Source organism: Danio rerio, chromosome 2 (genome assembly GCF_052040795.2).
Source record: "Danio rerio strain M-AB ecotype USA chromosome 2, GRCz13ab, whole genome shotgun sequence".
Lineage (NCBI taxonomy): Eukaryota > Metazoa > Chordata > Actinopteri > Cypriniformes > Danionidae > Danio > Danio rerio.
The window spans coordinates 50532501-50547157 of NC_141022.1; the positions used below are offsets into that span (position 1 = coordinate 50532501).

The window sequence follows — 14657 nt, forward strand, 5'->3', positions numbered from 1 at the left end:
TACCATGCGGCGAACATGAATAAATAAAAAGCTCAAGCACTTTTCAAAAAGGGTCTTCAGTTGCTGGTTGGCAGTAATTTTTTCTTTCTAGCATCTTAAGCATGAGCTGGCCAGAAATTAGGTTTTGAGGGTTGAAAAAGGCTGTAGAGGCACAGATAAATAAGAATTTGTTTTTAGATTAGATGTTTTTATTCTGGGAGAAAATCACAGACATTAACATTCATGCGAGTATGTGCAAATTAAGATGCATCAAGGCACTAATGCACAGCAAAATGAACAATATTTAAATAATGAATTGATATTTTTTTGTTTAAAAAAAGCAAATAAAAAGAGAATAAATAAGAATAATTATGCATACTGTAAAACCCCAAAAGTTAAGGTAACTCAAACCATTTGAAGAAACCGATTGCAACAAACTTCACTATGAACTTAAGTTCGAAAAGTAATACTAATGAGTACTGTGAACTTAATCCAAAGAGTAAACGAAGCAATTTGAGCACAGTAAAACCCAATAAATGAAGAGAACTTAAACCAACTGTAAAAGTACTGTAAAACTCAATGAGTTAAGACAACTCAGACCCTTTGAGGAAACCGAAAACTATATCCATATGAGTACTGTGAACTTACTCCATTTAAGTTGAAGTAATGAGGTGTTTAATTAACTCGTTACTTTCAACCCTGGGTTAAAAACTCTTTTCAAATAAGTAGAATTTACTTTGAGTAAATTTTGAGTTAACTACACTCATGTGTTGCATTCTGAAGGACTCATACCTACTCCCTAATCCAGGATTTTCAAATGTGATCACGTTTTTGCAAGGAACCCCTGTTCAAAAATGTTAAAGGCATGTCAAATGTATATACCGTTTGTGCAAAGACTTACTTTACATTGTCAAAAATGTGGATATATAAAGTATTATCTGAAAAAAAAAAAAGTTTGTTTTCTGTGTAACATACAGCGGGTAAAATTAGTATTGAACACATGTTTTTTTTTCTGGGAATAATAATTCTAAAGGAGCTGTTGACATGGAATTGAACCAGATTTTGGTAAAAACCCAAACAATAAAAGCAGAATAAAAAATAAACAAAACTAAATCTGAAAAAATAGTTTTGTGTAGTAACAACTGAATAAGAGAAGGAGAAAGTACTGAACTATTGAAATTAATTAATAATTTATATAAAAGTCTTTTTTTATTTTTTTAGTGATGGCTGCTTAAAGACGCCTCTCATATGGAGAATGAAGTCACATGAATTGCTCAGGTGTGAGCTTTTCACAGACTTCAACATAGTGTAAAAATGTTGATGGTTCTGTGAGTCTCGTCTATCAAATCTGATCTGTCTGGGCTTTCACTGCCTCTCTACACCTCCTGTTCTTCATGTGTTTAATAGTTTTTCACTGCATCTTTTCATTTTAATGTGCATAACTTAGTTTGTAAACTAGTAAGATTGTTGTTGTTTTTGCATACGTGGATTTATTTGGTTGTTACCAACATTCGGGGAAAAATTCAAGTCAACTGCACATTTAGAAATATGTTTTCTGAGAAAAATGGTGACGTGTTCAATACTTGATTTCCCAGCTGTAGTTACATTTGTCTTGAATTATAGTTCATTATATATTTTTGAAACAATGGATATTCCAAAGATTAAATTTTTATGTATACTGCACATTTTTTATTAATAGTATTAATTTTTTTTTTTTACTGTTTTAATTGTTGTAGTTAATTTAAACTACATAAAATAATTGAAATGTTTTACTTGTTAATTTTACTTTACATGACTGAGCAATGTAAAAATTGTGGAATATAACACATTATCTTAAAAAAAAACAAACATTTATTTTATATGTATTATAACATTTAGACATTGGATATTCCAAATGTTTGTACTTTTAATGTATACCTTGTTTTTATTCATTTATTTTTACTAAGTTATGGTTGTAGTTTTAAGGTAATTAAAACAAAATAAATTTTTTTAGCTAATGTTTTTATTTATTTTAAATTACAAAAATAGTGTGTATTTTATTGTTTTAGTGTAGTGTAAATGACAATAATCTTACTGTGAAGGAATAGTGCATTGTTTCTTGTACTGTAGGCTTCCTGAAACATCTGCGCCACAAATTAAACATGAGCAAAGAATCATGGGAGTAAACAATGTCAATTATTTGTACTCTTTAAAATGCAAAGGGACCTTTGAAGTGGCCTATTTTGAGCAATTTCAGTTTAGCACAACCATTCAATATGGTGGATATGATTGTTCTCGCTCTAGAGTGCCCTTCGGAGGTGGATTTATCTCATTTGGATGCTATGATGTTAATTAAGGCAGAAATGCTTCGGTGAAATGAGTCCATTTGTTGCCAAGAATAGAATCTATAGAAGCTATTAATAACTTTCACATTTCCTTTGGTGATTGGAAACTGTTGTAGCAGTGATTCAAGCAGCAACTATCAAACTACAGCTTTCAAACTGCACTCTCACTGAAGTGAAACGGGGTTAGGCCTGGTCAGTTTCAGTTTATAAAGCCGCAAGGAACTACTTAACACTTTATTTGTAAGTAAATCCAAAATTCAATACTTCTTTTTCCTGGAATGTTCATTCTCCTGGTCAATGCAGGTGCTGTTTCAATGAACCACCCAGCATCTATCAGACTATAGCTTTCATCTGCATTGTTAGGCCTGGTCAATGACTTATAATGCCCCATGGAACACTTCATGTGTAAGTAAATCCAACGTTTTTGATTTAGAAATGTTCTGCTTTTCTAATGACTGCATTTTAGATGAATTTTAAAGCCATCCAGCTGGCCACTATCTAAAATCTAAAACAAAGCAGGGTCACAACTTCATTAATTGTTTACACACTTGCATTGATTCATTTTAACACTTCATTTGTATAAAAATCCAAAATTTTTAGAATTTTGAAATCTCTTCTGTTGTTTGCAAATGGTTGTTGCAGATGTAACGGATCTGCTTTTCACTCAATAACACCAGGACGACACTAAGAGCTGCTTTCCTCTATTTTATTCATACCTTCAGAAGACAATTAAACACAAACATATTGTCTTTGGGCTGTAGTGCACATCCGACCCCCTCATCAATACACAGCAGCATTGTGTGGTCAGATTAGTTATTTTCTCAGGAATATATGTAATGACATTTTGATTAATTTTACAATTTATACACAATTACACACATAATCTCTTATAATTTGACACTTTCAGAAAAATAAAATTTTACAGGAAAACTTTTTTTTCTTTACATTTACAACAAAATGAAAAATTTACAAGCAGATCAGTACTGTCGTAAAATCCTGCTTTTACCCCCTCAGACAACTTTCTAAAGTCAAGCTATTTTTATCCCAGATCAATTTTCAAACGGTTATTCATGTCTTCATAACATCTTGTCTGGATTACTGTAACTCTCTCTATTTTGGTATTTCTCAGTCTTCTTTCTCTCGTCTGCACCTGGTACAAAATGCGGCTGCTAGACTACTCTCTGGCACTCGCAAGTATAAGTTGGTAACACAGATTTTAGCTGCACTTCACTGGTTACCCATTAAATACAGAATCGATTAAAAAAACTGCATTATTTGTTTACAAAGCCGTCGATTATCTTGCTCCTCAGTACCTTACTGACTTGCTTTGTCCGTATAGCACCTCTCGATCATTGAGATCTTATCTCAATTTACTCACCATGCCCAGAACACACTTTAAAAAATGAGGTGATCGAGCGTTTGCTGTTGCTGGTCCTAAACTCTGGAAAACTTTACCAATTCACATTAGTCTTTCCCCCTCCATTTCTGTTTTAGTCCGTTTTAAAGACCTATCTAATTTTTCTCACTTTTAAAACTCCTTGATCACTGTTTTATGGCTTTTTTTTGTTAAATGTTTCTTTTACATTCTGCTTCTCTGTCTTTAGTAGTCCTATGTACAGCACTTTGGTCAACCTTGATTGTTTTTAAATGTGCTTTATACATAAATATTGTATTGTATTAACCCGGATCTATTTTTTGTATTGCCCAAACTTCGTTTGCTGTATAGGCTTTGCTAAGCTAACTCTGTAAAAGCCAATGTCTCCCTCTGCATTAAACTTTGGGCGTCTTTGATTTTTTTTTTTACTTTTCAAGGTTAAAATTTGTTGAAAGAAAGATCCGGGTCCTATAATGTTATTCAAAACCATAATAAATAGGGAAAAATAAAAACACGAATCACAAAATAAAGAAAACGGCGTACAGTTAAAAAACGAAGTTAGATTATTTACACACACACACACACACACACACACACACACGCATATACATGTTTGTTTTTGTGAAAAGTGGGGACATTACATAGGTTTCCATTCATTTTATACTGTCCAAACCGTATATTATATTGCCCTGACCCCACCCCACCCCTAAGCCCAACCATCACAGGAGACTGTGTGCAGCTTTACTCTCTGATTAAATTACTGTATTAAACTTCTGTAAGTTTTTTACGCATTTTGAGAAATGAGGACGTCACCAATGTCCTCATATTTCACTTCCTTTTTGTTATACCTGTGTCATACCCATGTCATTATACAGATTTGTATCCTGATATATCACAAAAACACAAACATGCGCACACACACACACACACACACACACACACACACACACACACACGCACACACACACGCACACACACACAAACTGTAATTTCATTGGCTCAGAGCTGGCAATCAGCCCACAGTAAGCGATGTTGATGTGAACACAGCGGAGCCATTACATTCCTCTCGGTCCTGCCATAAAACAAGCTCACAGTGGAAGAGAAGTTCGCGCTGAAACACTCGCTTTGTAAAGGCCATTTACCATAATGAACCTGGAAACAAGCTGAAAGAGCCCCACTGCAGCGAAGGAATTAAATGTCAACTTTGGTCTGAGAAAATAGACCGGAATTGTCCAAGAGGCATTCACCTCCGAAATGAGCTCATTTAACACAGAGAGGCGTCTCTGCATGGAAATAAAATCGTCCAACCCTACCGAGACGAGAAAAGAACAGGAGACGCAGTCTGGGTAGAGAAAAAAAAAAACGATACTCTTCCTCCGAGATTCAGCTCCTATACGAGGCTAATTAATGCTCCTTCTTGTGAAATGCCCTATGAACTCGGCCATGTGGTCTCGGGTTGTATGGGCAGGGAGCTCGTTGGCATCTGGGAGGGTAGAGGAGGAGATAGTGTTCGTGAGGGGGCAGACAGGCCACCATGAGGGAGTGCGCTGGGTTGATAATGTCTGGCGTGCGCGGAGATTGCCTGGATCTCGCTCTAATAGAAGGATTATCCAGAGAGAGGTCGAGCTAATACTGTTGTTCAAATGAGGGATCGAGAGAAAAGGAGGTAAGAAGCGCGCGCCTCATCAGACTAACAAGCAATCCAGTTTTCATTAAGTCCCCGGCAGACCTCAGATCAGTGTCTTGTTAGCGAAGAGCAGAGTGGGATTAGTTGAGCTCAGACGCTGGGGATGGAAGACAACTGCAGTCTGATTACCTTATTTAGATACTCTGGCATTACGGCCATGAGTGAGAGTGAGAGAGACAGAGAAGGATAGAGACAGGTAAAAGGAAAAGATGGACAACTCTAATAGACTGAGTGGGAAAAACTATTTTCACTTAGACATTTGATAGCCAATATCAAAGTGAAGTCAAAAGTATTAGCCCTCCTATGATTTTTTTATTAAATGAGGTTTCAAGAGTTTACACTTAGCTGATTGATAATAAAGCTTGTTTGGCGTGCTGTCCCGGGAAAGAGCCATAAGTTTATAAGATTCTCGAGCCCTGAGATCCTCATCAAGATGAAGATATTGAGATGAGAAAAGTCTGGTTATTTGTAGTGAGTTAAGGATCGTCTGATAGGATAATTAGTCATTAGCTAAAGTTGGAACAGCTGTGAACAATCATAAGCACGTGATCCTCTCGAAATTTGTTTATAAATAAACTTCACTTAATAGAGCAAGGGATTTTTCACAGTATTTTCTATAATATTTTTTTTCTTTAGGAGAAAATCTTATTTTCTTTATTTAGTCTAGAATAAAAGCAGTTTTTAATTTTTGTAGAACCATTTTAAGGTCAAAATTATTAGCTCTCTTAAGCATTTAACTTTTTCGACTGCAGAACAAACTAAAATTATAGAACGACTTGCTGAAATACCCTAACTTACCTAATTAAAGGGTCACGAAACATCAAAACACATTTTCTGAGTTGTTGACAGTCATATACAGTTGAAGTCAGAATTATTAGCCTCTTCTTGATTTATTTATTTATTTATTTTTTTTTTTTAAGTATTTCCCAAATGATGATTAACAGAGCAAGGAACATTTTCACAGTATGTCTGCTAATATTTTTTTCTTCTGGAGAAAGTCTTATTTGTTTTATTTCGCTACAATAAAAGCAGTTTTAATAAAAAATAAAAATAAATAAATAAACATTTTAAGGTCAAAATTATTAGCGCCTTTATATTTCTTTTTTCAGATATTCTACAGAACAAACCATAATTATATAATAACTTGCCTAATTAGTCTAACCTGCCTAGTTAACCTAATTTACCTAGTTAGGCCTTTAAATGACACTTTAAGCTGTATAGAAGTGTCTTGAAAATATCTAGTCTAATAGTATTTACTGTCATCATGGCAAAGAGAAAATACATCTGTTATTGAAAATGAGTTATTAAAACTATTAGGTTTAGAAATGTGTTGAAAAAATAAATAAGAATGTGATCTGAACAAATCGGATAATCCTAACTTACCTAAAAGAGAAAAAGTTTATTCACATTAACATCTGACTTTTCTTTAAATGGTTATGTGCCTTTTTATACAGTGTATGTAAACTTCTGGTTTCAACTGTATATTTCACTTAAAAGTGAAAATTGCAGTTTTTGTGTTATTTTTAGCAAATTCGTTCTTCCGGTTTGAAAATAAATTTTAAAGCTACGTCACGACCATGAGATCCTTGTGTAAACTCCAGTGTGGAGACTGGATGTGTGTACTGGCCAGTACAATATGACGCCTTTGAGTTTTCATCAATAACTCATCTGAAAGACTTGGTTCGAACCAATCAGCGCACTCTATTGTGAATGAGGTGCAACTTTATTAATTGCCCTTGAGGTGCCCTTAACCTAATTAACCTAGTTAAGCCTTTAAAATGTGTAATAATTCTGACCTCAACTGTATATAGAATATAGATTTTATTATATAATATATTATGCAGAATGTCACAGATACTAGAGTATACCTTTACAATAAAATATAATATTTAAAAACAAAGAAATAAATTGAAATATTAAGTGTTAAAATATATTTCCATTAAAACTGCTGCTTTGGGATCAAAATAATAATAATAATAATAAACAAACAACAGCAACAAAAGCACCTAACTAATGGGTAGCTGCAAAGACAGAGAGAGAAAGGGAGTCAACATAATGCATTTAAAACATGAACAGCCAACATGAACATCAACTACAGTTATAAGTTCAGAACATTTATAAACTTCTCAATAAATGGACTGCCAAAAAAAGCTGCACGTGTGGTTTTTCTATATGTTTGTCTTAATATTCTCCGTTATGAGGTTGTGCCTCTCAGACCAGGTCTGTTATATGTAATCGATAAATAATCTGGCTCTGCTCAGCCTCTCTGTCATCCATCATCCAGCTCTCCTCATCCTCCAGCGCTCAGGCCCCGGCCTCATGAGGGCCCCAGACAGACACCAGTGCTTTATTAGGCCATGCAACGACTGGGAAATTTGAGAAACCAATCTGTGGATGAGGAACGCAGAAGAGGACAAAATCTCCAGCGACTTATTTGCTCAGGAATAATAATGATGCTAAGAAGAGAACAGACACATGAGGACAAAAACAGACTGGTTTGAGAGCAAGTCTGAACAAACAGTACACAAATTCTTTCTAAAGATCATTTATGTTATGTCAATTATTGACACTTTTTTTTTAGAATGTGGTATAAAATGTTAATAATAAAGAATATTTCAGTTGAATTTCTCATGGGGAGAACATGCAAACTCAGAAATGCCAACTGACCCAGCCGAGGCTCGAACCAGTGACTTTCTTGTTGTGAGGGGACAGCGCTACCCACTGCACCACCGTGCCACCCTTATCTAGAATATTCATTCGTTCATTCATTTTCTTGTCAACTTAGTCCCTTTATTAATTCGGGGTCACCACAGTGGAATGAACCGCCAACTTATCCAGCAAGTTTTTACGCAGCGGATGCCCTTCCAGCCGCAACCCATCTCTGGGAAACATCCACACACATATTCACACATTCAAACACTACGGACAATTTAGCCTACCCAATTCACCTGTACCGCATGTCTTTGGACTGTTCGGGAAACCGGAGCACCAGGAGAAAACCCACGCGAAGGCAGGGAGAACATACAAAGTCCACACAGAAACAGCAACTGAGCTGAGGTTCGAACCAGCAACCCAGCGACCTTCTTGCTGTGAGGCGACAGCACTACCTACTGCGCCACTGCCTCGCCTATCTAATATCTTAATCTTAATTGTTAAAAACTGTATATAAAAATTATAATGTACACAATAACGCCTTAAAAAATGTGACAGTGGTTGTTTATCTGCATCTATTCACACAGTTTCACAGCAGAGAAACGAGAGGAATCTTATTTAATGCAGTGAGGTCTGCAGGAGTTATCGGTGGTCTTGACTGAGTAATTACTCTTGTTTATAATCATAATAAGAAAGTTTAACAACTGCCGCTGAAACTTGATTTTAAAATGAGCCACGCTTAACACAAAGGTGTCAGAATTATTTAGCGATCCGGTGCTTGGCCGTCGGCGGTCGACCGCTTGACTGTAAAACTGATGGTTTGGGACTGAGGTGAACGGGACGGCAGGACTATCCATTACCATAATTAATTGATTTGTTTTCTTCGAGCCTGCAGGTTAAATGCACTCAGTCTTCTGGTAGTATAAACCGCAATAAAAAGCCTTTTAAAAAGAGTTTTCTGCACTCGCAGTCTAAAAATTCACGCCTGACCTGTTTCCATCATCTTTGCGGGATATGAAGATTGATCTTTTTCATCAGTTTCTATCCAGGTCACTGGACTGTCGATGCATTAATAGAAGGCCGGATCACGTCCGAGCTGGATAATAAGACGCACAGACTCATTGATGATGAGGGTCAGGGTTTGTCTGGTTAGCATGGGCTGGTTTGACTTGGCTGCTAGACAATGACACTGTGTAAGAGGAAAAAAGTTATTTTCTACAGTAATGCCTGTTAATATGCTGTGAATTATGACAATATTACTATATATTAGCAGCAATCACATCAAACTGCAGAAGACAATATATAGCAATCAGATCAGCATAGTGACATCCGACATAGATATTACTGGCTTTTATCCATTTCTCTCAATCTTACTATCAAGTACAGCTCATTTGCTATTTTGAACACATTTAAAAAATGTTTTTGTTTTCTATTTATCAAGTAGTTACAAAAACTGTTTGGCCATTCGTCTACATGAAAATGCTGAAGACTAAAACTGAAACTTTCTGAAAACTCTGTCCAGGATGAAGATTTTTGGAAACTCCAGTTACGGTGTGTTTGTATGGTCACTAACACAGCAGTTTTTGACTCGTGGTATTAGCTTTGCACTGTTTTCTACCTTTTGATAGGTCAATATGGCTGTATTTTAATGCTGGGTTCACATCAAATGTGAAGCACTGAGTCACTTGCTCTAATTTACTCACAGGATGTTTTTCACCTCATGCTAATTTTTGGTTCGAATTGAATTATTTAAACTTGCAGGGTAGACATGACTTATTAGCATAAATACTTGATACTTAAATCTGTGTTTTGGTGCAGGGTTATAATAGTTTTGTATTTTTCATTAGTTTTAGTTTTTATTTTGATTTGACTTTTTTTTTTCAAATCAGTTAATTCGTTTTCAGAGATAAATTTATTAGTTTTTGTTAGTTTCTATATATTGAAATTATTTAGTTTTAGTTTGAATTTGAATGGTTTCAGAATCATTTTTATTATTTTTTTTTTTTACTAAATAAGGATGTTTGTTAGGTGCAAGATTCAACATCATAAGAATAAATACTGAATAATAAAAACTATTAGCCATACATTTTTTGAAACCTGTATTCAGAGGACACATGACCACTATCATCTACCATCAGAGTCCGTAGTCCAGCCATTGGCTAAATCGAGCTGGTTCTACTTCAGTCATCCTTGCTGTTGCTCCCATGACAAAAACAACGAGTGGACATGGCAGCACGGTGACAGCAATAAATACATTCATTTATTAATTCATTCATTTTCTTTTCGGCTTAGTCCCTTTATTAATCTGGGGTCGCCACAGCGGAATGAACTGCCAACTTATCCAGCACATGTTTTTTTTTTTTTGCAGCAGATGCCCTTCCATTTGCAACCCATCTCTGGAAAACATCCATACACACGAATTCACTTTCATACACTATCTGCATTATTCAATTCACCTATACCACATGTCTTTGGACTGTGGGGGAAACTGGTGCACCCAGAGGAAACCCACGCAAACGCGGGGAGAACATGCAAAATCCACATAGAAACGCCAACTGACCAGCTGAGGCTCGAACCAGCGATCTTCTTGCTGTAATGTGACAGCACTACCTATTGCGCCAGCATTAAATACAGAAAGTTAAAATTATTATTTTAACACATTTGTGCTCCAAAATTGGGTTAATGGGTTTCTGATCGAGATCGTGAACGATTTTTTTTAACAGGATCTTCTAAGTGAACCGGTTAAACTAGTTCACCAAATTGAACTGAATCATTTGAAACGATTCACATTATTAGTAAGCACTACTTTTTAACAAGCCTAACACCCCTCTCTGACTCTAATCTAAATAAATACTGTTATTCAGTTATTAGAACAGTAGTGTTACACTGTGATCAAATTTGAGAAGTGATGAACCAATAATACATGTGTGATTCAGTGAACCAAACACAAACAGCACATGACAGCCTGCTGTGACTGAACCAAACTTGAACAACTGCACCTCGAGTAAACCGAGAGCTAAAATAAAAGCATCTGGTGAAAAACGTAAGTTTATTTCATAACAAAGTCGTAAAGGAATTTAAATAAGTGAATCATGCTTCAGTTGGTTTGCAAAACTTTATTGTAAGACATTTTTCAGGTCATGCCATGGTGATGTTTTGATATTTCGATTGCCGACTTCTGAATTTTGGTATGTTGAGTCCAAACAGCCGTGTTAAAGATCCAAACTTCCCATTACTACTGTGTATCTAACCTCAGAAGCGGTCTTGCACTCATATTGTACTTAGCTGCTATCTTGTGGGCTGTTGTATATGAATTTGAGAATTTGTAGAGGTGCCGTGTGGGTCAAACACCTGCGATGCGAAGTAAATAGATTTACTTCTAAAAGGCATACAGTAAGATTATGTATTAAATACAATTACAAAGAGGAAAACGAAGGAGATTTTTTTGCTATAGTTTTAGTTAGTTTCAGTTAGTTTTGTATGTACACAATACAGTTTCAGTATCTAGTTTTATTTATTTTTTTTAAACTCTCGTTTTATTTTTATTTCAGTTAACGAAAATTATTTAATTTTAGGTTTTGTTTTTTTGTTAATTTTTATTAACTATAATAACCTTGTTTTGGTGTGAACCCAGCATAAAAGACATTTATCACCACCTGCTCGTGGTGTGTGTTTTCATTGGTGTTTCAGTATTTATTTTTAAACAAAGGCTTAATTTATAAAATACCAAGTTATTTTACATTACAATACCAATGTACATGTGGACATGGCCAAAGATAACTAAAAAAACTGCTAAAAAACATTGATTTTTAATTTTTTTTTCTTTTAAATAAATAATTTATTAAGTTGGGGCGACATTTCAGTGTGGAATTTGAATGTTTTCCCTGTGTTAGGGTGGATTTACGCCGGTTGTTCCAGTTCCCCTCACAGTCCAAAGACATGCACTGTCTTGAATTGGGAAACCTAATTGGCGTAGTGTATGTGTGTGAATGCAGGAGTGTATGGGTGTTTCCCAGTGCTGGGTTGTGGCTGGCATCCACCATGTAAAACATGCTGAAATAGATGGCAGTTCATTCCATTGTGGCAACCCCTGATAAATAAGGGACTAAGCCGAAGGGGAATAAATGAATTTAGTAAGTTATGCTATAGTTTAGACATGCTAAATAAGTTAAAAGAGAAATTCCTCATTACAAAAAGGATATTTGAAATTAATGAATTAATGAAGGAATAAATGAATAAATAAATTAATTAATTAATTAATTAATTAATTAATTAAAAAAAAAAAAAAAATATATATATATATATATATATATATATATATATATATATATATATATATATATATATATATAGGTGAAACATTCCTTTGCTCTGTTAAAAATCACTTGGAAATATTTGAACAAGAATACAAATTTTATTAGAGGGCTAATAATTTTGTTCTCTACTGTATATCAATGCCCTGGAGTTTTAAAATCAGTTTTAAATCAGTTCCAGTCAGACGTTTGTTAACATATGCTCTACTTTCCATTTCAGTGTCAACATGCTAAAGTGTGTGAAATCTGGCTCCGGCACAGTCGTGTTCAGCACAGCATGTGTGCCTGCAGGGAACAGGCCGTGTGTCATTAATACACTGTCCTACATGAATTTCTGCTGTGACACGGTGTATAATGAATCACGGTTATAAAACCATACCTGAAATTAAAAATCTTATTATAGCCATCTATTCTGGCCGACATTTATATACAACCATGAGTGCACCGGGGTAATGCTTTGATGTTCTCCACTCTTGAAATAACCGTAAATAACTATGTTAAGCTACGCTGGAGCCATTGAACTGTGGTCATTAACAAATAATGAGCAGAAATGATAAATAAAAACTAAATTTGAAGAATTAAAACATGAATCAACATTTGATGAAGGTTTTACTCTGTATTCAGTGACCTTTGGTATGATGCCATTAGAATATGTTAAAATGCCTGTCAGAAATTTCTAAGCCAAGATTTATTATGTTTGTTAATTTCATGTTTGGGAGATCATTCCGCTGTGGCGAACCTGATAAAGAAGGGAGGAAAATAAAGGAAAGTGAGAACTTTGTTTGTTGTGTGTGTTAAAATATGGCTAGAATCAGATTCAAAATATTTCATATTTATTGTTATTATATTATAATTCATATTTGCTAAGGGTTTAAAAAAAGAGAGTTAAACATTACTTAATAATGTTTCTAACTTTTTTTCCTTTTAACTTAACTTCCAAAATAATTTGCATTTTTGAAGAGAATGTCATTAAAATTACTTATAAATCAATTATTTATTTATTTATATATTTATTTTATAAATTGAGAATTTTCCTTTATTATTATTAAAAAAAGTACTGAAATCGGATTCAAGATTTTGAAGTAAGCATCTGATGGACAATTTAAAACTACAAATAAAACAAAAAGAAAGCCATTTAAACTACAACTGCAGAAATAATGAGCTTTCGAATAGAAATATTACGGGGGAAAATTATACTTTGGAATATGAACATAAAACTACAAGTAAGTGGCATGAGGAAAATAACTAATAAGTATTGTTCAACTGATTTAAATAAAGTAGCTGATTTATTCAGCAAAGAAACAGGATGTGTGTTGTTCTTAATTATTTGGAGGAAAATAATGTGTGTGCGTGCGTGCGTGCGTGCGTGTGTGTGTATATATATATGTGTATATATATATATATATATATATATATATATATATATATATATATATATATATATATATATATATATATATATATATATATATATATATACACACAGTTGAAGTCAGAATTATTAGCCCCCCTGAATTATTAGTTTGCTTGTTTATTTTTTTCTCCTTCAATTTCTATATAACAGAGAGAAGATTTTCTCAACATATTTCTAAACATAATAGTTTTAATAACTCATTTCTAATGATGGATTTATTTTATCTTTGCCATGATAACAGTAAATAATATTTGACTACATATTTTAAGACACTTCTAAACAGCTTAAAATTACATTTAAAGGCTTAGCTAGGTTAATTAGGTTAACTAGGCAGGTTAGGGTAATTAGGCAAGTTATTGTATAATGATGGTTTGTTCTGAAGACCTTAAAACGGTTCTTAAAAAATGTAAAACTGCTTTTATTCTAGTAGAAATAAAACAAACAAGACTTTCCCCCGAAGAAAAAGCATTATCAGACATACTGTGAAAATTGACTTGCTCTGTTAAACAAAATTTGGGAAATATTTAAAAAAAGAAAAAGAAGAATTCAAAGGAGGACATCAACTGTGTGTGTGTGTCTAACCCTAACCCTATATATATATATATATATATATATATATATAATCAAGCTAAAAAGAATTGGCACTAAAAGGAAACGGCCCCTTACGTTCACGTTAAGGGGTAGGGGTGTCCCAATTCTCTTTACCTTGAAGGGCTAAGGGGAAGGGGTGAATAGCCATTCAAACAAAGATTTTTTTAGGACCACACTCGAAACCAAGGGTATAACTGCAGTATAGCTGAACCCGGAAGTAAGGAGATTCACAAATTAGTATTTTTTTTGTCATTATTATAAATTTTTACAACAAACACACGTTTTAATATATTCATAACAGCGCTCGTGTTTTACCGCCATG

At 34.2% G+C, this 14657-nt stretch overlaps 1 protein-coding gene across 7 annotated transcripts in view; it reads left to right on the forward strand.

Annotated features, from left to right (window-relative positions):
- LOC137488194 (uncharacterized) overlaps positions 1 to 14657 on the forward strand; it is a 149867-nt gene that overhangs the window by 83887 nt on the left and 51323 nt on the right. Inside the window, exon 4 of one of the 7 annotated variants that reach the window (XM_087241379.1) lies at positions 2607 to 2708. The exons of the other annotated variants lie outside the window; for them this stretch is intronic. Coding sequence (XP_087097505.1) covers positions 2676 to 2708 — 33 coding nt within the window. The 5' untranslated portion in view covers positions 2607 to 2675. The remainder of the gene's footprint in view (positions 1 to 2606; positions 2709 to 14657) is intronic. 7 annotated transcript variants of the gene reach the window in all.